General features: G+C 43.5%; 1 protein-coding gene across 2 annotated transcripts in view; it reads left to right on the top strand.

Moving 5' to 3' along the window:
* LOC110493816 (kelch-like protein 25) overlaps positions 1-23,020 on the top strand; it is a 45,192-nt gene extending 22,172 nt beyond the window's left edge. For both annotated transcript variants that reach the window (XM_036953084.1, XM_021568319.2), the window contains 2 exons: positions 182-2,041; positions 21,994-23,020. In XM_036953084.1, coding sequence (XP_036808979.1) covers positions 232-2,001 — 1,770 coding nt within the window. In that variant the 5' untranslated portion in view covers positions 182-231 and the 3' untranslated portion in view covers positions 2,002-2,041; positions 21,994-23,020. The remainder of the gene's footprint in view (positions 1-181; positions 2,042-21,993) is intronic.
* The last annotated feature ends 1,672 nt before the right edge of the window (positions 23,021-24,692 follow it).

The raw sequence follows: 24,692 nt of genomic DNA, 5'->3' as shown, positions 1-24,692 counted from the left end.
AAATGAAATAGCGCCCCTAGAGCTCTAACTGGTTTTAATGGACAAAAAATTAGCTTTTCTTTCAAAACATTGACATTTCCAAGTGACCCCAAACGTTTGAATGGTAGTGTATATCTGGGGGAAAACATCAAGCAGTTAGTTCCATATCTCATTTATTTTTCTGTTTTTGTTTTTTCTTTAGTTGGAGAAATTGAGACGAGCGACTCCCTGGGTCTGGAGATCTCTGAAACCATGTCAGTCACCGTCCACGAGAACCGAAAGTCCCGGACCAGCACGGGCTCCATGAACATCTCTCTGTTCCATAAGCCCTCGCATCCAGACAGTGTGCTCACCCACCTCAACACCCTCCGAAAGCAATGCATGTTCACTGATGTGACACTGTGGGCGGGGGACCGCTCCTTCCCCTGCCATCGGGCCGTACTAGCTGCATGCAGTCGCTACTTTGAGGCCATGTTCAGTGGAGGCTTGAGGGAGAGCCTGGACAATGAGGTGAACTTCAGAGACAGTGTGCATCCAGAGGTGCTGGAGCTGCTGCTTGACTTTGCCTACTCATCACGCGTCATCATCAATGAGGAGAACGCAGAGTCATTACTCGAGGCGGGAGACATGCTGCAGTTCCACGACATCCGAGACGCTGCCGCAGAGTTCCTGGAGAAGAACCTGCACTCGTCCAACTGCCTGGGCATGATGCTGCTGTCCGACGCCCACCAGTGCAAACGGCTATATGAGCTCTCCTGGAGGATGTGCCTGGTGCACTTTGAGGCGGTGCGGGACACAGAGGACTTCTACGGCCTCAACAAGGACAAGCTGCTGGACCTGATCCTCAGTGACGAGCTGGAGATCGAGGATGAGCAGATCGTGTTCAACGCTGTGATGCGCTGGGTGCGATATGACCTGGATGGCCGCAGAGACTACCTCCCTGAGCTGCTGCGGGGCATCCGCCTGGCCCTGCTGCCCTCTGAGTGTCTGATCGAGGCGGTGGCCTGCGAGGAGCTGGTGATGTCAGACAAGAGGAGCCGGCAGATCGTGGAGGAGGCCATGCAGTGCAAGAAGAAAATTCTGCAGAACGATGGGGTGGTCACCAGCCCCTGTGCCCGACCCCGCAAGGCAGGCCACACACTGCTCATCCTGGGAGGACAGACCTTCATGTGTGATAAGATCTACCAGGTGGACCACAAAGCCAAGGAGATCATCCCCAAGTCTGACCTGCCCAGCCCCAGGAAGGAGTTCAGTGCCTGTGCCATCGGATGTAAGGTCTACGTGACTGGGGGGAGGGGTTCTGAGAACGGGGTGTCTAAGGATGTTTGGATCTATGACACGGTCCACGAGGAGTGGTCTAAAGGAGCACCCATGTTGATAGCACGTTTCGGCCATGGCTCTGCTGAACTGGAGAACTGCCTGTATGTGGTGGGCGGCCACACTGCCATAGCAGGTGTCTTCCCTGCCTCCCCCTCAGTCTCCCTCAAACAGGTAGAGCGGTATGACCCGCTTACAAACAAATGGACCATGATGGCGCCACTTAGAGACGGTGTTAGCAATGCAGCCGTGGTCAGCGCCAAGCTGAAGCTGTTTGTCTTTGGTGGCACCACCATCCACAGAGACAAGGCCTCCAAGGTGCAGTGCTACGACCCTCTAGGGAACCGTTGGGCCATCGCAGCAGAGTGTCCGCAGCCGTGGAGATACACGGCCGCCGCTGTTCTAGGCAGTCAGATCTTCATCATGGGTGGAGACACTGAGTTCACCGCCGCTTCTGCCTACCGCTTTGACTGTGAGACCAACCAGTGGTCTCGTGTTGGGGACATGACTTCTAAAAGAATGAGCTGCCACGCTGTGGCCTCTGGAAACAAACTGTACGTGGTGGGGGGCTACTTTGGGACGCAGCGCTGTAAGACACTAGACTGTTATGACCCCACGTCCGATAGCTGGAACAGTATAACCACAGTGCCTTACTCACTAATTCCTACTGCGTTCGTAAGCACCTGGAAACATCTACCAGCCTAGCTGCCTCTCTACAAGAATAAGGAGAGGTCTCCAGAACTGGGTGAGCAATAAGCATATTGTTTTATCCTAGTAATAGATGTTGGTAAGAAATGTCATATTTGTAAGATTTCCTATGCAAGCACGTGCACCGTGTACATCCTTTGACAATATTAATAGAGCACTTTACATAACATGTCCTATATTTCCCCAAACACTGACTGTCTTTTCTCACTCAAATGCTTTCAAGTGAAAGAGCCTCAGAAGTCTGCTAGCTTTTGACGTAAACACTCAGCAGACTAGTGTTGCCCAGTACCGAAACTTCTGTACTTTTTCAGTACTAGAACATGAAAAAACAGTTCGGTACTATAATATTTGTTACTTTCGGTACTTCTGTCAAATATGTCTCGCGTTGTCTACTGATTTTAGAGAGCATCGAGTCTATCAACGCAGCCGATGTCTCCTTATAGCGTGAATGTACCGTGCCTGCTCACTTACTCAATGCTAGCTCTAGCGTGTACTAAGGAACCACTGCACTCACTCAGTCTGGGCTGCATCATGTTAGCGCCCCACTCACACACTTGAATAATGGAACACGTTATGTGGAAAGGTTGCAACTGTTAATTACTGTTCGCAAAACAATGTCCATTAGAGGCTAGAACACTTTACAATGGAAGAAGATACCGGTAGCTTTCAGCTTTGTAGGCTAACTTTCCTTGCTAGTTTACAGCTGAAGCTAACATCAATTCACTACCCTATAGGACTGTGGTGGTCATGACAATTTGTCCACTGGTTAGTGTCATGCTAATTTAACTTTTCCCATTCCGGAGCGAGTGTGCATATGAAGTGGCTAGCTAGATTTAGAGTTATTTGGCAACTTTAGTGAATGATACACACCTTTTTAGAATATCTTATAAATCAGGCTACAGATGCTGGATCCCCAGTGTGGCTGCCCTACCTCCCTCCACGGCTGGGAGATGCAGCAGCTGGGCTGCCTGAAAAGACAGCAGCGGAGTGGCTCTGGGACTACCCAGAGGAAGCAGGTTCTTACAGAAGCAAAGTGAAAACGGCATTGTTGTCATCAACATTGTTGCATGTGCTGCATTGACCATGCAACAACAACATGTGCTCCTTGAGTGACAGGGGGCGGAGTTAGGTCTAGAAAGCAGCATGGAGAAAGAGATGGCAGCGAAAGATGACTCAAATAGCGAGGTAAACTATAAAAATGGACGTTACACACAGCATATCATATTTAACAAACCAAACATTCATATACTGTTATAGAAGGTAAAGTAAAAAGCCAAACCGGTCTGTCCATCAATACCGGACAATGGAGAACTGAGTACCAGGCGATTAGCGACCTGACAGTCACTTCCAACGCATGTCCAGAGGGCATAAGAGGAAATCACGTGGAATTTGACTGCGGTCATGACTCATAACGGCCGTTGTTGTGTTAATACGATCACCGCAACAGCCCTCGTGAACACCTTACTCTGCTTATCTTAATCAGCGTTAGGTCAAAATTGAAGTAAGCATATGCCGATTAAAACACTTGGTTTTCTGCGCAATGTTTCATATTATAAAAATAATAATTATTAGGACAAGTAAACACCGTCAGCGTTCCAACAGTGTATTTGATCTGTGCCAGCCGAGCCAGCCTCCCTCTTTAGCGCAAGTGAAGTGAGTTCGGAACAACTGAATGCGTTTTAGAAGTAGTTTTCACATGCAAACTTTATGTCCGAACTCCGAATCAAATATGCTTCCCAAAATTAACATGGTCGCTGTGGTAGAACGTTTATTGTGATTGTCGATTTTCTGCATCAAGTAGCCTGATTTCAGATGTGTCCATTTAAACATTATTATAACATTATTATAACAAATTATTTTATGTAGTTAGATTGGTAAAACAAAGTCAAATATATTGTATGATTAGATTCATTAATTTATACATGGCTATCTGAAAAATGGACATAAATGTAATAATATTGAACTCAAAGATCTGTCTGGGTCAAGTGCCATTCTCTGACTTTGGCTAATATGCCTTATTTTTTTTTGCCTTGGTATCGTTTTGGAATTGAGTATTGTGGTGGTATAAGCACAAACACTGCAGAACCTCTCATGGTGGCTTCTGGGAGTGGTAGTAAAGTTTATCTGGAGGAAATCCCTGTGTTTCTCAGTCGGGATCAAAGTGACACATCCCACCCAGTGGTGCAGTACGGTGGTAAGCCACTCAGACATTGATTTGTGTTCTGCATTACAGAGACTTTCCAGTCAATTGGCTATTAGCACACTAGCTGGAGAACACACTGGGGCTCAATCAGTGTAATTACACAGAGACTGGAGAGACCACAGAGAGCTACTCTAATGGGGGGCGGGGTGCCGTTGCCTTGTGAAAGCCAGGTGGTCCCAAATGTACCGTTACCCATTACATTTATATAGAGTCTAAAGTACACTAATGGTTTCCTAAACTGTTGACATGTCCTGTTTTTATCATGAATAAATAATGACCAGATAAGCCCAACGCAGGCATTTTAAGGTTATGCTTGTGCCTCAATTGTTCAATGTTATTGAGCATAGCATTTGGTTTCCTATAATCTATGGTTATCTTATCTGAGAGGTAGGTGTGTGTTTGCTGGAGCTGGTTAGGGTATTGCTTGGAAGATGTTGCCGCGGGGAACAGGGAGGCTCAAGTCCGTGTCCAGGCATCAGCCACTAGGGTGGTGAGAGTAGCAGACATATATAAATTCAGAGATACACAACCTCAGCTCACAGCACAGAGGTGGAGTATCCCTTCCTCTGAAGGGTTAACCCAATTAGTCCCACCATAACATCAGTGCGTTTTGGACTTATAACCTTTTTTAAAACATTGTGTGTTTGAGCTACAGACCAGTCTGTGATTTAACGGGGGCTTAGCTTAGAGCAGTGTTCGTGAGACGAGGGTGGATTCCTTAACCTCTAGTGACTCCCAAACCCGCATGTGGGAGCGTAATCATCGCCTGAATCGAATTAGCATAACGCAACGGACATAAATATCCCTAGAAAATATTCCTATTCATGAAAATCACAAATGAAATACACTGCTCAAAAAAATAAAGGGAACACTAAAATAACATATCCTAGATCTGAATGAATGAAATATTCTTCTTAAATACTTTTTTCTTTACATAGTTGAATGTGCTGACAACAAAATCACACACAAATTATCAATGGAAATCAAATTTATCAACCCATGGAGGTCTGGATTTGGAGTCACACTCAAAATTAAAGTAGAAAACCACACTACAGGCTGATCCAACTTTGATGTAATGCCCTTAAAACAAGTCAAAATGAGGCTCAGTAGTGTGTGTGGCCTCCACGTGCCTGTATGACCTCCCTACAACGCCTGGGCATGCTCCTGATTAGGTGGCAGATGGTCTCCAAAGGGATCTCCTCCCAGACCTGGACTAAAGTATCCGCCAACTCCTGGACAGTCTGTGGTGCAACGTGGCGTTGGTGGATGGAGCGAGACATGATGTCCTCAATTGGATTCAGGTCTGGGGAATGGGCGGGCCAGTCCATAGCATCAATGCCTTCCTCTTGCAGGAACTGCTGACACACTCCAGCCACACATGAGGTCTAGCATTGTCTTGCATTAGGAGGAACCCCGGGCCAACCTCACCAGCATATGGTCTCACAAAGGGGTCTGAGGATCTCATCTCGGTACCTAATTGCAGTCAGGCTACCTCTGGCGAGCACATGGAGGGCTGTGCGGCCTCCCAAATAAATGCCACCCCACACCATGACTGACCCACCGCCAAACTGGTCATGCTGGAGGATGTTGCAGGCAGCAGAACGTTCTCCACGGCGTCTCCAGACTGTCACGTCTGTCACATGTGCTCAGTGTGAACCTGCTTTCATCTGTGAAGAGCACAGGGCGCCAGTGGCGAATTTGCCAATCTTGGTGTTCTCTGGCAAATGCCAAACGTCCTGCACGGTGTTGAACTGTAAGCACAACCCCCACCTGTGGACGTCAGGCTCTCATACCACCCTCATGGAGTCTGTTTCTGACCGTTTGAGCAGACACATGCACATTTGTGGCCTGCTGGAGGTCATTTTGCAGGGCTCTGGCAGTGCTCCTCCTTGCACAAAGGCGGAGGTAGCGGTCCTGCTGCTGGGTTGTTGCCCTCCTAAGGCCTCCTCCACGTCTCCTGATGTACTGGCCTGTCTCCTGGTAGCGCCTCCATGCTCTGGACACTATGCTGACAGACACAGCAAACCTTCTTGCCACAGCTCGCATTGATGTGCCATCCTGGATGAGCTGCACTACCTGAGCCACTTGTGTGGGTTGTAGACTCCGTCTCATGCTACCACTAGAGTGAAAGCACTGCCAGCATTCAAAAGTGACCAAAACATCAGCCAGGAAGCATAGGAACTGAGAAGTGGTCTGTGGTCCCCACCTGCAGAACCACTCCTTTATTGGGGGTGTCTTGCTAATTGCCAATTTCCACCTGTTGTCTATTCCATTTGCACAACAGCATGTGAAATGTATTGTCAATCACTGTTGCTTCCTAAGTGGACAGTTTGATTTCACAGAAGTGTGATTGACTTGGAGTTACATTGTGTTGTTTATTTGTTCCCTTTATTTTTGTTGAGCAGTGTATATTGAGACACAGTTTAGCCTTTTGTTAATCACCCTGTCATCTCAGATTTTCAAAATATGCTTTACAGCCAACGCTAGACAAGCATTTGTGTAAGTGTATCGATAGCCTAGCATCGCATTATGCCTTGCTAGCAGCAGGCAACCTTTTCACGGAAATCAGAAAAGCAATCAAATGAAATCATTTACCTTTGATGAACTTCGGATGTTTTCACTCACGAGACTCCCAGGTAGATGGCCAAAGTTCATTTTTTCCCAAAATATTATTTTTGTAGGTGAAACAGCTCCGTTTGTTCTTCACGTTTGGCTGAGAAATCGCCCGGAAATTGCAGTCACAAAAACGCCGAAAAATATTCCAAATTAGCTCCATAATATCGACAGAAACATGGCAAACGTTGTTTAGAATCCATCCTCAAGGTGTTTTTCTAATATCTATTCGATAATATATCCCTCGGGACATCAGTTCTGTTATACTCACAGACAATATCTTTACAGTTTTGGAAACGTTAGTGTTTTCTATCGAAAGCTGTCAATTATATGCATATTCTAGCATCTTTTCCTGATAAAATATCCTGTTTTAAAACGGGAATGTTTTTTTTCTCCAAAAAATGAAAATACTGCCCCCTAGCACCAAGCGGTTTTAAGGGGCCTGGTCTTTTTACAAAAAACGTCTGTCGAGTGCGAATAGTTTCAGCTCCAAACTATGAATAGTTAGTTATCTGTGAAGAGCGGAGACTTACAAACAAGCACGTAACATGTTTTGTTCTATGACGCTCATATGCTAGACAAGAGTTGTTAGAAGATAACTGAGTTCTAATACATAGATCATAGGAAATCCCAGGACAAAGTGTCTAATACAATACTCTCACATTGTTCCTGTCACAAACTCTAAACTCCACACCATTGTCACCGACTAGTGAGCAAACAATTTATGTACTTCCAGCATTCATATAAATTGTTTTAGTTTTTTTGCTTTGGCTGACATTTTTTTTGTTATTGACATTTGTCAATAAAACTCATGAACTGTTTATGTCAAGTACTTTTGTGTTCTACTTGTAGCCCTGGTTGTCCTGAAAAGTAAATGGTAAAACACTTCATTGTGAGGCTAAATATAAGGGCTGAACAAATGAAAAGACTATTTTTGCTGGGGTCTCGGGACTGATAGGGTTAATGACTGTTCCTGTGTGTAATCATTAGCACCCACCTCAAAGCCAACATCACAGGGCTCCATTTCACAGAGGAGCAGGTGGCCCAGCTTCATAATTAGCTCCTGCGGGCCAGGCTACAGAGGCTAGATCCCCAGGGTGACTGCCCTTCCTCCCTCCTCGGCTGGAGGATGCAGCGGCTGGGGATCCTGTTTTAGCCCATACATTTTTAAACAACTGCAGCAGGCGGAAGAGAGAGGGACTGCCTGACTGCAGCCTGCCACATTCCACCAGTTTTTCAAGGGTCTCTCTCTGGTACTGCACCTGAACTTTACCACAGCGCCCAGGCAATATTTATATAACCTTTCTTTTGACGGGGAGTCCTGCTGAGACCAAGGTCCCGTTTACACATCAATGTACACATTGCTACTCAGATCAATACATGAATAACGAAACTCTATCATAGACAATTATTTAATATAATAATAATAGGATTATAATTATTTAATATGGCAATAATAGGATTATTATTATGTCAACAGTGGACAGACTACCACATGTCAGTCGGTACATTTTATGTCAAGCATGTGTATCCTTATCATTTTAGAATCCACTGGAGTCTGGTTCCTCTTTTCAGAGACATATTTTAGTACTTTGAAAGGGCATCCCAAGCTCCTCTGGCCATTAGCCTAAAGCTGGGCATTAGCCTCTTACACCTATCAAATCTCAGGGCTTGTGAAACACAAGCTAACACATTTAATGTGGGCTTAGCAATAACCTTATCTAACCTCGTTGTTCCCCTGACTCCTGGCCAGCACACGAGGAGGATTAGGGTTACAATGTGGATGGATATGGGTGGTCGAATAGTCAGGTTTATTAGGCTAATCCAATCCAGTACGACAACTGTTTTCTGAAGTATAATTCATTGCATTTAGAATCATCTGGTCCATTATATACATTTATGGCGTTTTTCACGCCGTCACATTCTAGCAGGACAAATTAATCATATCAGTACGGCAGATAGTTTCTATACAGTGTTTCTACAATGTTGGTCTCACAGGCTTTGCACCCCCCCCCCAAAGCTGTCGTTTTGGCTTTAATGAATGTCCAAAGGGAGGTGTCTGCCTATTGGAAAGCTCTCTTGGCACAGCGTCATGCCTCTAATCAGCTGTCACAGGGGTGACTCTGCTCACTCCTGACATTTTGTTTGTTGACAACAGTCACACACAGGGACTTTTCTCCCGCTCAGGCTCTGTTATGGAATAATCTGTTGGCCGTGGGGCTGTGTTGTGTCAACAGGATAGGTGGAGTGTCAGAGGACACAGTAAAAACTCCACATTGAGCCGATTTATTGTGTCCAAGCTGCTGCTGTGATCTGGAGGAATGCAGTCAGAGGAGGAATGCCCCTTCACTGCTCCTTGAGAGAGACCTTCCTGCCACATCCGCTGGTCCATCTTCTCCCCCTGCCCACACTCACTGTTTTGCAAGGCCTTACTGAGACCCTACTTAGAGCAGCACACAGATCCGCTCAACACTGTTTGCAGTGGCTGACTTGAGCTGCGATGATTTTATAATAGGCTTGAGTGTAGCTTACAGCTGACTCCTGTACAATATGAAGTAGGACAGCGGTTGGTTGTGGGAGGAAGAGGAGGGGAAGAGTCCAGGCAATGAAGAGAAAAGATGTGTGTCTTGGCTTGCTTGGAGACAGAGTTTGATTGAATTATGTCCAAGCAGAAAATAAGAACATACTACTGTAACATCATGATCTTTCACTCTGTCAGAAAACCAAATATTAGCCTAGATTCAGTATGAATCAAGTCACTGCACTGAAGGTCTTCTGCTCCCATCCTATGCTATTATATTTTATAGCATGTTTTTATGAACCCATCAGACCCAGAGGCGTCAATGTAATGATGGTTGACCATAACATTCTGAACAGAAATACAGTAATGGTGTCTTTCTATAATGAACCAGCCTGTGAGCTACCCAGCAATACCCTGGGCAATTTGGCAAAGTGGCAGCAGAGATGTGTGACTGTCTGGGTGCCAGGGGTCTCCTATCAAAGACAACATCTGAGCTACACCACAGTCATTGGGCCAGAGAGCGGGAGCCTGCCAGGCTGCTTACACACCTCAGGCTACAGTCTGCCTGCTCGCTCACCAGAACTTTCCATCTGAAACTGCAACACTGTAGACAAGCCTTAATGGGTGTAGTAAATGGGGAATGTTAGACATGACCATTTCCTCTGCTTTAGAATGGAATGTAGGCCTAATGCTAATGGCCTGGGTGTTTTACTGTAACCATTTATCAGATACAATGGGTGGTCTCTGAGAAACAATGTTGTGCTGTTTTATACCACTCTAGCAAATGTTGACTATGTAGCCTAATCTACACAGAGTGCGATCCAGGCAACTGAATCCATGAGACCTCATTGCTTTAGCCTCCAAGCCCTGGTGACATATGTAATTTGAATCATTTTACACAACGGGCAACGCCTTCGAGGAGGGGAAAGAAAACATTTCTTTAGGTCGACATTTAGATTTACTAGAAACTAACTCTGCTGTGCATACAAGGATGGCATTATTCCTTGCCGTTGTCCCTGGTCTGACCTCTCGTTGGTCTGACCTCTCGTTGGTCTGACCTCTCGTTGGTCTGACCTCTCGTCGGTCTGTCCTCATTGTAGTTGTGGAGATGTCAGCACTGAGGCAACTTCTGCTTTTACCAGCTCTACAATGACAAGTATCAATTGGTCAATAAACTCGGACAATACTGTGAACGTTTTCATAGCCATCCATTAAAAATTCATCATGGCCTTTTGAAAGTTATTACGTGCAGCTTTGCCTATGTTATGGCTGAAGATAAAGTCTGGGTGTGTGGCATTTTGGTAATAAATAGTCATCATGATATATTTGTCTGATATTTTACTCATGGCACTGGCAGAGCTTTGCCAGTTAAAGTAATTGCAGTGTGTGTGTGTGTGTGTGTGTGTGTGTGTGTGTGTCCCAACACGTGACATTGTTTTTGAGTTGGGTACACTGGATGTTACTCCTTCTCTTGCCTCCAGTCCAGAGGGATTGTGTTGAACAGCTGCATTCGACTGTGCCTCAGTAATCCAGGTAATTTGCCAACAGTTGGAACAGTCCTGACCCCATGCCAACCACCACCCCCTGCTTCCAGAAAGACTAAACCAGCTAATTGTGTCAATGTTGCAGAGGCACTAAATCGGATTGTGTGGATATTAATCTGATCTCTCTTTTTGGCACAGTACATGGTGCTGTCGCAGGAAACATGGCATTTTGGCCCAATGTACTGGAGAAACAACTGTAAAGCAGTGCTTTTTACCTGATAGCTAGACACAGTGAATCACAGATCGAGCAGTCTCTCTCACTCTCTCACTCACTCACTCACTCACTCACTCACACAACAGAGAAACATATTCAGACAGACTACATATAAACACACAGCTTCCTCTCCCCAGAATAGTAGGGCTAAGCTTTGCTTGTTCGGTCTGCCCTGTGTAAATTGGCAGTGGATTTAAGCAACATTCTGACATGCCATTGCACTGGACTTCCCTTTCCTGGAATCCACTGGCTCATTGCTATCTCTATCCGCCCTGAAATTTCAAACTTTATCATCATCGCATTAGGCCGCAAAGCTGTGTTCATTCTGCTCCAGTCTAGACTGGTGTCTCGTGTAGATAAGAATATCATGAGCTGTTATACAGCACACTGTAATTAAAAAATCTGGCTCCTATCATACAATTCTCAGGAACAGGGTGATATGCTATTGTGCTTTCTCCTCTTGTTTTTTCTGCAAATAAAATTGCCTTTCACACTTAGTTATTACTTTTACACTTGAAAATTTAGTTTTAGCCCTTTCCATTCATGCCCTTATACGGGTTGAACATGGCAGATCAAATTGGGGCACTAATAAGCACCTAAATTGGGACGTAGTGGCTGAACAGTAAAATGCTATATGTGACATCAGAGCGCTGGCTCTGCCTTCACAGCGCTGTATGGGTTTTGACTGACAGCTTAGGGGTGTAACGGTACCCTTATTCATACCGAACCTTTTGGTATGGGAACCACATTTCGGTCCGTACTGTGAATACATGTGAATACGAATGAATACATAAATATATTTACAAAAACTAGGGATCCAAATTTTGTAAAATGTTGCTGCTGACTAACTGACCCTCATTAACCTGTTAACAAATGGTATAAAACATTTTTTTTTAAATAGTATAATTACATGGCCAACAGAAAATACTATCAGAGATCTGTATATAATGACAATGTTTATTTCTCATCCCTAACAATGGTAGTCGTCCCAAGGCAGGAAGGCAGGCGACATAGAAACACATTGGGCTTGGTTTGGACAGATTTTGGAGAGAGTGAAAGCTCTCGCTGCATACATACACGGACCGGACTTTTTTCATTAAGAGCTTAATAGAAACATGCAACAATGGCAGGCCTATTGTGTTAGTCAAAATGCCTACCATTGAACTTTTAAAAAATAAAACTTATTTACCTAGGCAAGTCAACAAATTCTTATTTACAATGACGGCCTAGGAACAGTGGGTTAGCTGCCTTGTTCAGGGACAGAACGACAGATTTTTACCTTGTCAGCTCGGGGATTTGATCTAGCAACCTTTCAGTTACTGGCCCAATGCTTTAACCACTAGGCTACCTGCATGCAACTCCTGTAATGAATCAGGGAATAAAGTCATTTTCAAACATTTTGACAAAATACAATTAGCTGGAAAACACTGTTCTAAACCAAATGCGAGCAGTTGTGCCAGAGATGAAAATCTCCATTAGAAACTTGTGATAAATAAGATACACGACGACTGACGAATACAGACGCGCCAATTTAATTCCGCAAATTGTCAAATGTTATTTTCGGTGGCTAACCAGTTAACAGTTAACCATTTAACATCCCTAATAAAAACACTAGACCTATAGGATATGCCTATGCTGCGTTGTATGCCTCCTGAGTACATTTGAGATGAAAAAAACTGAGTTTATTGCCACGTTTTATAATTAAAATCTTAACTGGCTAATTTCAAACAATCTATTTTTTTGTGAGGCGCAGTCGGTAACTAGTTCTGTACGATGGCGAGTGGTGGAACCGATAAACCAGAATTGGATGATTATCGCTTAAATCTCCAGTTTGGGAACATTTTGGCTTCACAGTAGATTACAACCGCGACAGACAAGACAGTTGTGGATAAAATGTTAACAGTATGTCGCCACTGCTCAACAATAGCCTATGCAGAGTGGAACGTGTAGCTTGTTGTTGTCATAGAGCCTCCTTGTGTGTGGCAAAAAAAGTTAGGAGATTTAGAATTCAAATCATGGATTTAAAAGTTAAATGAGAAGGATAGGCTACAATGACTAACAGCCAACAGGTGGCTGCTACTTAATCATCTGAATGGAGTTATTTAACTGTAGGACACGGAGAAAGCTCATGCACCCTCAGCTAGCCTACCTAGCTATGTTAGCTAGCTTAACTAACTAGCTTCTCTCGATTTGATGCAGTCAAGACCAGTACTACAGATATCATATTGATGACAAATAATCTAGCTATGACAAGCTAGCTAGTAACACGGAACCCAAACCGGCTGCATGGGTGCGCCATTGTGCATAAATGTATTTTGTCCCCCTACACCAAATGCGAGCACGAGACGCAGGTTAAAATATCAAAACAAACTCTGAACCAATTACATTAATTTGGGAACAGGTCAAAAGCATTAAACATTTATGGCAATTTAGCTAGTTAGCTTGCACTTGCTAGCTAATTTGTCCTATTTAGCTAGCTTGCTGTTGCTAGCTAAATTGTCCAGGGATATAAACAGAGTTGTTATTTTACCTGAAATACACAAGGTCCTCTACTCCGACAATTAATCCACACATAAAACGGTCAACCGAGATCGTTTCTAGTCATCTCTCCTCCTTCCAGGCCTTTTCATCTTTGAACTTATATGGTGATTGGCATCTAAACTTTCATAGGATTACTACAACGACTGGCAACACAGTTAGTCTTTCAATCACCCACGTAGGTATAACCAATGAGGAGATGGCACATGGGTACCTGATTCTATAAACCAATGAGGAGATGGGAGAGGCAGGACTTGCAGCGCGATCTGTGTCAGAAATAGAAAGGAGGCCTCCCGGGTGGCGCAGTGGTTAAGGGCGCTGTATTGCAGCGCCAGCTGTGCCACCAGAGACTCTGGGTTCGTGCCCAGTCTCTGTCGTAACCGGCCGTGACCGGGAGGTCCGTGGGGCGATGCACAATTAGGCCCAACGTCGTCTGGGTTAGGGGGGGTTTGGCCGGTAGGGATGTCCTTGTCTCATCGCGCACCAGCGACTCCTGTGGCGGGCCGGGCGCAGTGCGCACTAACCAAGGTTGCCAGGTGCACAGTGTTTCCTCCGACACATTGGTGCGACTGGCTTCCGGGTTGGATGCGCGCTGTGTTAAAAAGCAGTACAGCTGGTTGGGTTGTGTATCGGAGGACGCATGACATTCAACCTTCGTCTCTCCCGAGCCCGTACGGGAGTTGTAGCGATGAGACAAGATAGTAGCTACTAAACAATTGGATACCACGAAATTGGGGAGAAAAAAGGGGTCAAAAATATATATATATATATATATATATATATATATATATATATATATATATATATTTTTTTTTTAAAGAAATATATATATATATATATATATATATATATATATATTTTTAAAGAAATATTTTAGCCGTTGGCAACCGTTGTGGTCAGCCTGTTTAGTCTACAAGCACGAGTTGGTTTGCTATGGTTGGTTGCCGTCTGTCTCTACCTTGCTCCCTTTGTCACTCGCACACAGTACACACACTGCAAGGCCCCTCCACCTGCTAGAGAGGCAATTCTTCTTCGTTGAGGTTTTACGGCGGACTACATCCAAAAGTTGTATTGCCGCCACCTACTGTGCGGATGAAAATTAAAGATCCCAAAAGACAAAATGTATGTCGATTTAAAATAATCCTACTAGCGTTGAGCGGTAACCAGATGTTCATATCGTTTCTGTACCATACCGGGGTATACAGTATTACCGGAAGTGCACACGCGGCAACATGGATCTTGATCTCTGCTGTAACCAAAAAGCTTGATCTTGACATCTAGCCACATAGCTAGTTAGCAAACCAATTGCTCAGCTGGATATAATTTTTTTGAGACATCTTAGATTTCTAGTTATAGTTATAAGCAGTGGCGTAGCACCGCGGTATTGAAAATCAAGTATACGGTATGTCACCCATCCCTAACTCAAACTGACTACCAGAAAGTCACTCAACATGCTCCTCTACTGTTAAAAGCAATAGTCCATGTCTGACCCCTACACAGGCTCAGGAGCCTGGGACGGTGGCACATCTTCCGTCACCAATAACCCTTGCAGCTTTTCCACTGTGAATTCCTGAAGCCTCAGATACTTTCCTACCGCAGGCACAATTATGTCCAATTTCTTTGACTTTCTTGCTACTTGAGCCGTGCAGTTTATCACAGTTTCAATGAACGCCACAAAATCCACTTTCTTTACATACAGCATGTCTGGTTCTCTTAGTTGACAAACCTTTACCATGGACTGGTGCATCCAAAATCAATTATTTTGATCGCCTCCGTATAGGAGATCAGATGGACCGCCCTAACTTTGGCCACCTCAACCTCGGACAGGGTACTCTACAAACTCTGGGACACGATTCCCCCCACAATTCCAACATGGCCGTTCTTCTCTCTGATCTTCCATATACTCCGTCCGTCTGCACACATTTTGAAACGTGACCAAATCCTTTACAGTTTTGTGTGTGTACACTTTAGATGTGTAGGGAGGTATTCATTGTATAAAAAAAAAAACAATGGCACTGAGAAACTTTCTTCCTTTCCTCCATTCACCATGCGGGTCAGGTGTCGGGCCTTAACCACATCTGGGATTCTTGTCGCAAGGATTTTCTGCTTTATTTCCACTGTCACCCCAGAGGTTACTCCCTTAACAGGTGCTCTACTTCAGAGTTCAAAGAACTACACTTCAGATGGCCCAACTCTCGGGATGCCCACTGCCGCCGCCGCCTTCTGTTCTTCAAACACAATTAATGAGGACAAGTCCTCTCCTGGTCACTCTGATTGATCCCACTTTTCCCCCAAATGGATCTCCCAGATGATACACATCCTTATCAAAAAACTTCCATCCCAACAAGGAACATCTGCTTATCATCCCTTTCAGTTTTCAACACTTTATCATTTTAATTCCATTCTTTGATACTACTGTTCTCCATTTCTCTTCTCCAACTCACTAGACACACTTCTTGTTTCAAGTCTGGTTAATAAAGTAGGTAGCTTACAGATGGACTTTTCTGCTGCTTCCCTCACTTGAATCGTACCTGGGCTGGATCCGACGAGGTCTATACGAAACTGGTCATACTTTTTGGACCTGTGAAGACCTCTACGTGAGGCCCCACATAACAGTCGTTGTCACAACAGACAGTGCCAGGGACATTGAATGTTGTCACACACCGGACTTAGGCCACAAGTAGGGTGATTATTAGTTTTGCGTCTTTTGACAAATAAAGAATATTTACAGCAACTGTTGGTATTTAATTTTCCCGCTGTACCGTAACCCCAAAATCGCAATACGTACTGTTCTGAACATAAACACAGCACGCGATAAGAAGTTCCTCCCAGTAATTGGGAAACTTTGGCCCATTTTTTTGTTATTTTCATCAGGGAACTGCTGTAAGTTTAAGAGGACTCAAGAGGATGCATTTTGAAAGATGAGACTTTGAGAGTTAGAATAAATACCGCTTTGATATAAAACAAGCAAGCCAAACACCCATGAGTCCAAATGTGCACTTCACAATCCACGATTGTGCACACCATTGTCAGACATGCTTTTTAGTTATGTACCCAGTAGGTCCCTCAGGTCCTCTGGCACTGGCCTTTTAACTTTCCCAAAGCCTTGGACAAAGAGGCATGGAGAGGCAGCCTTTAAATACTATTCCCCCAGCCTTTGCAATAGCCTGCCAGAGAACTTGAGGGGGGCTGAAACAGTGGGCATATTTAATTAACAGATCTTTTTAGGTACCTTCGTGGTCTTTCAGTTTTTGTTATTCTTTCATTTTTTTATCCTCTCTGTTGTGTAGTAACTAATTCTGTTTTTTCATTGTTTTTTGTTTGTTTTCTCCTGTGAAGAGCATTGCGTTGCATCCATATATGAAATGTGATATATATATATATATATATATATATATATATATATATATATATATATATATATATATATATATATATATATATATATATATATATATATATATATATATATATATATATATATATATATATATATATATATATATATATATATATATATATATATATATATATATATATATATATATATATATACACATACATACATACATACTGTATGACCAAAAGTATATGGACACCTGTTCGTAGGACATCTTAGTCCAAAATCATGGGCATTGATATGGAGTTGGTCCCCCCTTTGCTGCTATAACACTCTTCTGGGAAGGCTTTCCACTAGATGTTGGAACATTGTTGTGAGGACTTGCTTCCATTCAGCCACAAGAGCATTGGTGAGGTCGGGCACTGATGTTGGGTGATTAGGCCTGGCTCGCAGTTGGCATTCCAATTCATCCCAAAGGTGTTTGTTGAGGTCAAGGATTTGTTCTGTCAAGTTCTTCCACACCAGTCTCGATAAACCATTTCTGTATGGACCTCGCTTTGTGCACAGGTGTAATGTCATGCTGAAACAGTAAAGGGCCTTCCCAAACTGTTGCCACAAAGTTGGAAGCACAGAATTGTTTAGAATGTCATTGTATGCTGTAGCATTAAGATTTCCCTTGGCTGGAACTAAGGGGTCTAGCCCGAAACATGAAAAACAGCCCCAGACCATTATTCCTCATCCACCAAACTTTACAGTTGGCAATATGCATTCGGGCAGGTACCGTTCTCCTGGCGACCCAGATTCGTACATCGGACTGCCAGATGGTGAAGCGTGATTCATCACTCCAGAGAATACATTTCCACTGCTCCAGAATCCAACTGTGGCAAGCTTTACACCACTCCAACTGACGCTTGGCATTGCGCATGGTGATCTTAGGCTTGTGTGCGGCTGCTCAGCCATGGAAACCCATTTCATGAATCTCCTGACAAGCAGTTGTGCTGATGTTGCTTCCAGAGAAAGTAGCGGTAGTGAATGTTGCAACCGGGAACAGATTATTTTTACGCGCTTCAGCACTCGGTGGTCCCGTTCTGTGCGCTTGTGTGGCCTACCACTTCGCGGCTGAGCCGTTGTTGCTCCTAGACATTTTCCACTTCACAATAACAGCACTTACAGTTGACCTAGGCAGCTCTATCAGGACAGATATTTGACGAACTGACTTGTTCGAAAGGTGACATCCTATGACGGTGCCACGTTGAAAGTCACTGAGCTCTTCAGTAAGGCCATTTTACTGCCAATGTTTGTCTATAGAGATTGCATGGCGGTGTGATGATAACATTTATACACCCATCAGCAATGGGTGTGGTTGAAATAGCCGAATCCACATTATTTGAAGTGGTGTCCACATACTTTTTATATATAGTGTGTGTATATATACAGTTTGATTTGATTCACAATTCACCAGGTCACACACACACCTGAATGCAATCATGACTCCTTCTATGCACACCACAATTTCAATCTGTTTCTCTGAATAGTCTTGTGAAAGCCAACACTGTAAAATCATATTTTACAACTTAGCTAGTCATGTTTGCAATAGAACAGGCTTTCAAATCATGCCCACCTGACCCAGATTGTGATTTTATAATGAACCATTGGATTGCATTAACAACGGCAGTCATTGTGTGCTGGCAGAGATGCGGGGTTGTGTTCCAAATGAAACTATTCGTGTGCTTGCTCTAGTTCTTGACCAGCTAGTAGAGCTCAAAAAGTACCTTTATAGTGGAAGACTCTTCTTTATGTCATAAACGTGCATTGAAATTTCTTAGGAACTGTGCACACTGGATAGGTTTGGGCCACTTTGAGACACCAGTTGGTCGTCTCACTCAAACCCTTGCAATGTTTTTGTCTTATGTTGCACCGACCCTACATTTTCCAGGAATAATCTTATGTTACTGAATGTGTCCAGAGTGTTTTCAGATTATACAGTAAAGTACAGTAAATGTAAAATCAACAGTGTAATGTTTGGATTCAGTCTTGTCAGGTGAACTGTTGTGTCCTCAACTTTGGTCTAATAATTTTCCCGAACTTTCAATTGCTATCATGGTTATGCTTTTCATATTTCTTCTGTAAGAAACAATGAAATGTAGCCCTATCCACATAGGCCAATTCCCACGAGTGTAAAGGGTTAAGACACTCTGTATGGGGTGTAAGAGCAGGATGTGCAGAGATGTTGCCAACACAAAGGTTTGGTAGACTTAATGGAGCCTTGTTGGTCTCCACTTCCAGGGCTTGTTGCATCTTGTCTAAAAGCGACACAATCGTAGGCTGATGCAGAAGGAATTAAAATATAATTGGGCTTAATTGTCTGTCTTCTCCCTTTACTCATTTGTTAGTAGAGTCCTTTACAGGCTTTGAAGGTTGATACTGAAGGATTACTCATAAATATTATTCCCTGTTTAAAGTGTTTTAACCCCTTTCATTACCAGCGAAGCAACAGTCATCGTAAACTGTCATTTTAGCTGCCTTTAAGCTACTTAATGCAGCAGCAATTTTGTACGTAATTAAAACGACTTCAAGATTCCTGGAATTTCATTTCATTCCACATGGATCATAACATTTTCTACAAAAGTATTTTTTCTCTGAATTTGGTTTATTTTTAGAGTTTGTTTGTTGGATGACAGCTGCACAGAAGCTAAAACCTTTTTTTCCCCAGCTGCCCTTGATAGGAGGGGGATGGTAACTCACTTTTAAAACTTCATGCTGCATGTTATGCTGCTGTTGTCCAATAAATATGCAAACCTGAGAGAGAAACCTTATTGCTTTATTCATGAGTCCCAGTGAACAGATGTGAATTACATGAAAATGTTATCTTTACTATGTGATTTTAGTGACTTCTGTAGTGATGATCAAAGAGGTGTGTAAGCACAGCAGTGCACTGTGTGAATGTATCTTTCCCCTTGCTACCTGGATGCGCCCATAATATCCAGTACACCGGTATGTTCTGAAATTGTTTGATTGCTGCTATTTAATGCCTCTGCACTCAAAGGGAAAGGATTAGCATTAAATTGGAGTGCAGTGAAAACATGTCAAGGTGACGAGAAGAGGATTAACGGTGCTTAGCTCGGAGGGCCGCAGAGGTGGGACGAGGGGTTTCTCTTCTCCAAATCCTCTGGGTAAACACTCTGCTCGCGGCTACTGCCGAGAGCGGATCACAGAGGAGCAGAGGAAGGGAAACGTAAAGAAAGCTTAACTTCAAATCCCTGCCTCACTCTATAGGACCAGGAGAAAGAGAGCGTCTCAGAGGAAAGGCTCTCACCATCTCATTTAATCCAGATGCATTCTAATTCTTAATGCAAAAAAAAAAAAAAAAGTCTCGCTGGGGGATTTTGAAACCAGTTCTACCTCTAGTGGGATTTCTCAGCCTTGCCGGAAGTGTGTAGGCCAAACTTGAATTAGAAACTGTACGCATGGCCTAGTTCTAATACCTGTTTAATGTAAGCACTGAGCAGCCATGCTGCCTGTCCTCAGGAGTCTCCATACTGTAAATCCTGTAAAACCATGTCACGCATCAGTTAACACGATAAGCATGTTTCCACACCCGTTTGGTTTATCCTACCTCTGGGAGTTGACATTGCCCATTTAAAAGGGATGTGATACCTGACCTATAGTAACTGCAGTAACTCCTTTGTAAAAAAAATAAATAAAAAATAAAAAATGTTTATATATACACACTGCCATTCAAAAATGTGGGGTCACTTTGAAATGTCCTTGTTTTTTAAAGAAAAAGCACATTTTTGGTCCATTTAAAATAACATCAAATTGGTCAGAAATGGTTAATGTTGTAGCTGGAAACAGCAGATTGTACGCCTATGAAGATATTCCATTAAACAGAGGCCCATTATCAGCTACCATCCCTCCTGTGTTCCAATGGCACGTTGTGTTAGCTAATCCAAGTTTATCATTTAAAAGGCTAATTGATCATTAGAAAACCATTTTGCAATTATGTTAGCACAGCTGAAAACTGTTGTTCTGATTTAAAGAAACAATAAAACTGGCATTCTTTAGACTAGTTGAGTATTTGGAGCATCAGCATTTGTGGGTTCGATTACAGGTTCAAAATGGACAGAAACAAAACTTTATTTTGGAACTCGTCAGTTTTCTTGTTCTGAGAAATGAAGGCTATTCCACGTGAGAAATTGGCAAGAAACTGAAGATCTTGTCCAACGCCAACATGAACAGTGAAGAGGTGACTCTGAGATGTTGGCCTTCTAGGCAGAGTTGCAAAGAAAAAGCCATATCTCAGACTGGCCAATAAAAGATTAAGATGTGCAAAAAAGAACACCGCCACTGGCCAGCATCCCGGAGTCGCCTCTTCACTGTTGACGTTGAGACTGGTGTTTTGTGGGTACTATTTAATGAAGCTACCAGTTAAGGACTTGTGAAGCTTCTGTTTCTCAAACTAGACACTAATGTACTTGTCCTCTTGCTCAGTTGTGCAACGGGGCCTCCCACTCCTCCTTCTATTCTGGTTAGAGCTAGTTTGTACTGTTCTGTGAAGGGAGTAGTACGCAGGATCATTTGCACAATATATGGAATGCAGACAACAGGGGGATTGGTTGCTGGGGGGGGGGGGGGGGGTTGCCTCAAAGCCAAAACCAGAGGAATACAACAGCAGATGTACAAACTGTGTGCGCCCATTTCCCAAGAGAAGTCATGCCTCTGTCAATTCCGTACACATTGTTTATGGGGGGGGGGGAAATGCATTTGAATGACAAGGATCTGCTTGAAAAACAACTGTTGAACTGCATGATTATTGTACAGTAGTCTTACTGTGAATCAATATTTTGCATGACATGAATGTACAGTAATCATCTTGCGCTTACACAATCCAGAACTGAGATGGCTTGAGTCTGTATTTCTCATTGGAGCTGTTGTCGGTTGCTGTTTTCTCCCTCCTGAGATTTGGCTTTCACAGTTGTTGTTTCCCCTCCCCCCCCCCATCCTTTCTCTTCACAGGTGTCACATGTTTCTGACCGTAGTGACTGTCAGAGGCTTGCTAGGGCTTGCCTGCCCGCAGCACAGCGTGACGTGTGTCCATCGGGTGACGGGTGTGGCTCCGCCAGCGTCGCCCATTCCTGCTCCTCCAAACCCACCCCGCCCCCCCCCCTCCCCGTTCCAGATGATCTGAATACAAGGTCCTCCAAGAGGGATGTCATCAGCTGGCTCTACTCCTTCATAGCACAAAGAGACATCCACACCATGCTTCCAAACAGTCTTATCCATGATCATGGAGAGCGAGAGAGAGACACTTTATAGACAGACCACTGACTTGGGTTGGGTTTATTGCTCAGTATTTTTGACTGAGGCTATTTTTGAAATGTGTTTTTCTTTTGAGAGATCCATTACTAGATCATTCCACTTCTCAACCCGGGCGAAATAGCCTCAAGGGCTGATGTGTTTTTGTAAATGACAATTGATAAACTACAGTAAGCAGGAACACTATCCGTTCCATCATAGGTGGTGCTGTAGGCTCTCAGCACACAGGATTTATGAACTCGGCAAACGCTCATATCCAACAAATAGCCTACAGTTCAAGTCAACTTTATAAAACAATGAGATATATCAAAGAAACACAATGTATCATTGACCTTTCAAAGGAAATAGTTGTTTTTTTACGTGGAAACAACATTGAATCAACCAGTTTTTGCTCGGTTTGTTGATAATGTGTCAATGAGGGTACTAACCTTTTGATACTAAGACTTTTTTTTTTCTCTGAATTGTGTTTTATTTCTGGAGTTAGTTTGTGGGATGACAGCCGCACAGAAGCAACAACCTTTTTTCCAGCAGTCCCTGATAGGAAGGAGAACTTAACAGGAACGTTTTAATGATAAGGACTCACTTTTAAACTGCAGTTTTCCATGTGAGGGGTGCCTTCAAGGACTGTAATAAGGCCTCTTTGTGAACTGAATTCCTTGTGCCTAATACTGGTAGGAAGGTTTGTCATTTCACTCTGAAGTGTTTGAATAAATGACTTTTTGATGCATGTTGACTGGTTCCATAAGTACAGGGAAATGGCTTAAATAAGTGCCTCAGCTTGTCGTCTTGATTTGTGACTCTAATGCAGACATTCCAGAGGGCTTTGAAGTAGAGAAAATCAGCTTATGATGATAATTTGAGTTGGCTTAAAACCAGTGGGGATTTATTCCAGAATTGTATCCCTTTTCTGACGTGGTTACTCTGATGAGAATGTTAGGTCACTCAGAAGTGTTCTGCTAAGTCAGCCAAATGGTAGAAACGGTAGTAAGCTCACTTCAACAATGCAAATAATGTTCTCATGATGAATTATTTAATGCAAGGTTTTTTGGAAGCACACTTCAGTCCATATTTTATTTTGCTATAGGAAAACACTAACTATTGCAGTATGCAACCTCAAATGACTCCTGTATTTTCACGTGTATATACAATCCTTCCTTCCTTTATGAGCACCAATATAAAGACCCTGAGACAAACCTAGCGAAGGCAACGGTAAGTTAGCTTGGCTCTGCCTGCTGAATACATTGTCTGCGTAAATGAATGATTTACGGTTTTATTCATAACTTTGCCTAACAATCCTCTCCTCCCCAGGATACAAGGGTCTTCTCCTGTAATGTTTGCACTGCTACAGTGAGAAGCTATTAACACGACACATTAGGATGGGAGTGACTGGTGTGGACGCAGACCACATCAGTGATATTTCCTGCTTCTTCATAGCCCCTCAGGGTTAAGAGAAACACACGTTTGATTCTCTCAGCTTTTTTTTTTAGCTGAAAGGAACAAGTCTAATCCCTAGGCTCCATCCATTAAAAAAAAGTTTAAATGGGTATATTCCTTTTAGACGTTCACTCATCCTTATGTTTGTCCAAATAACAACCATCCGAAGTCATTTAGTCAACCACCCATTCACCAATCAGTGACAGTATGGCCACAAGGTTGTTGCGTTGCTGTTTTATAGCCCATTACAGACATATTTTCCCCTCCCCTCTAATCAGCCCAGAAGCTTTAGTTGGAGTTCCATTGGCAGCCAAGGCAGCCAAGGGCACAGGCAGGCGTCGCCAGGCAGCATAGCAAGCCCCCTGGGCAGGTGGAAGGTGAGTCCTCTGCCAGGAGACTGTCCGACCTGCCTCTCAGCCGTCTGGACAGACCACCTGCTGCCCTTTGTCATCACTAATATCACATATCATCCAAGATCACCCTCCTCCCAACACACCCTTAGGGTTCTACGAGGGAGTGCTACCATCACACTCTTTTACATTATGAACAGTTAAGATTGTATGTTTTCAATGACCTTGTAGATCTCTGGGCTTGTTCTGCATATGAACTACAGCCAGGTGTTGAATTGGGATGGAACTGATTCCCCCCCCCCCCCAAATATGAGTTGCTTTCCATACTTATTTTATTGAGAAAACAGAATTTGCCAGTATAGGCCTATGTTGTTTTCCATTCTAAGATGATGGCAGAGGTATCGCTGTACTACATAATGAGCTACTCCACCTAACTGCTTTCAGGCTGCAGCACCTCCAAACTCCTAATGGGATAGTCTGTGTATGACAGTAATAGCATGCTAGCCTTCACAGGGAGCTGACTCTCATTGAAATGCAGCAGCAGAGTTGTTCTGTTTTTTTCCTTAGTTGCTTCATGATTGAGAAATCTTGGAGCATCCTTGCTCATGTATATTT

The sequence above is a fragment of the Oncorhynchus mykiss genome, chromosome 2 (assembly GCF_013265735.2).
Source record: "Oncorhynchus mykiss isolate Arlee chromosome 2, USDA_OmykA_1.1, whole genome shotgun sequence".
Lineage (NCBI taxonomy): Eukaryota > Metazoa > Chordata > Actinopteri > Salmoniformes > Salmonidae > Oncorhynchus > Oncorhynchus mykiss.
This window is presented reverse-complemented; position numbering and strand designations above follow the sequence as displayed.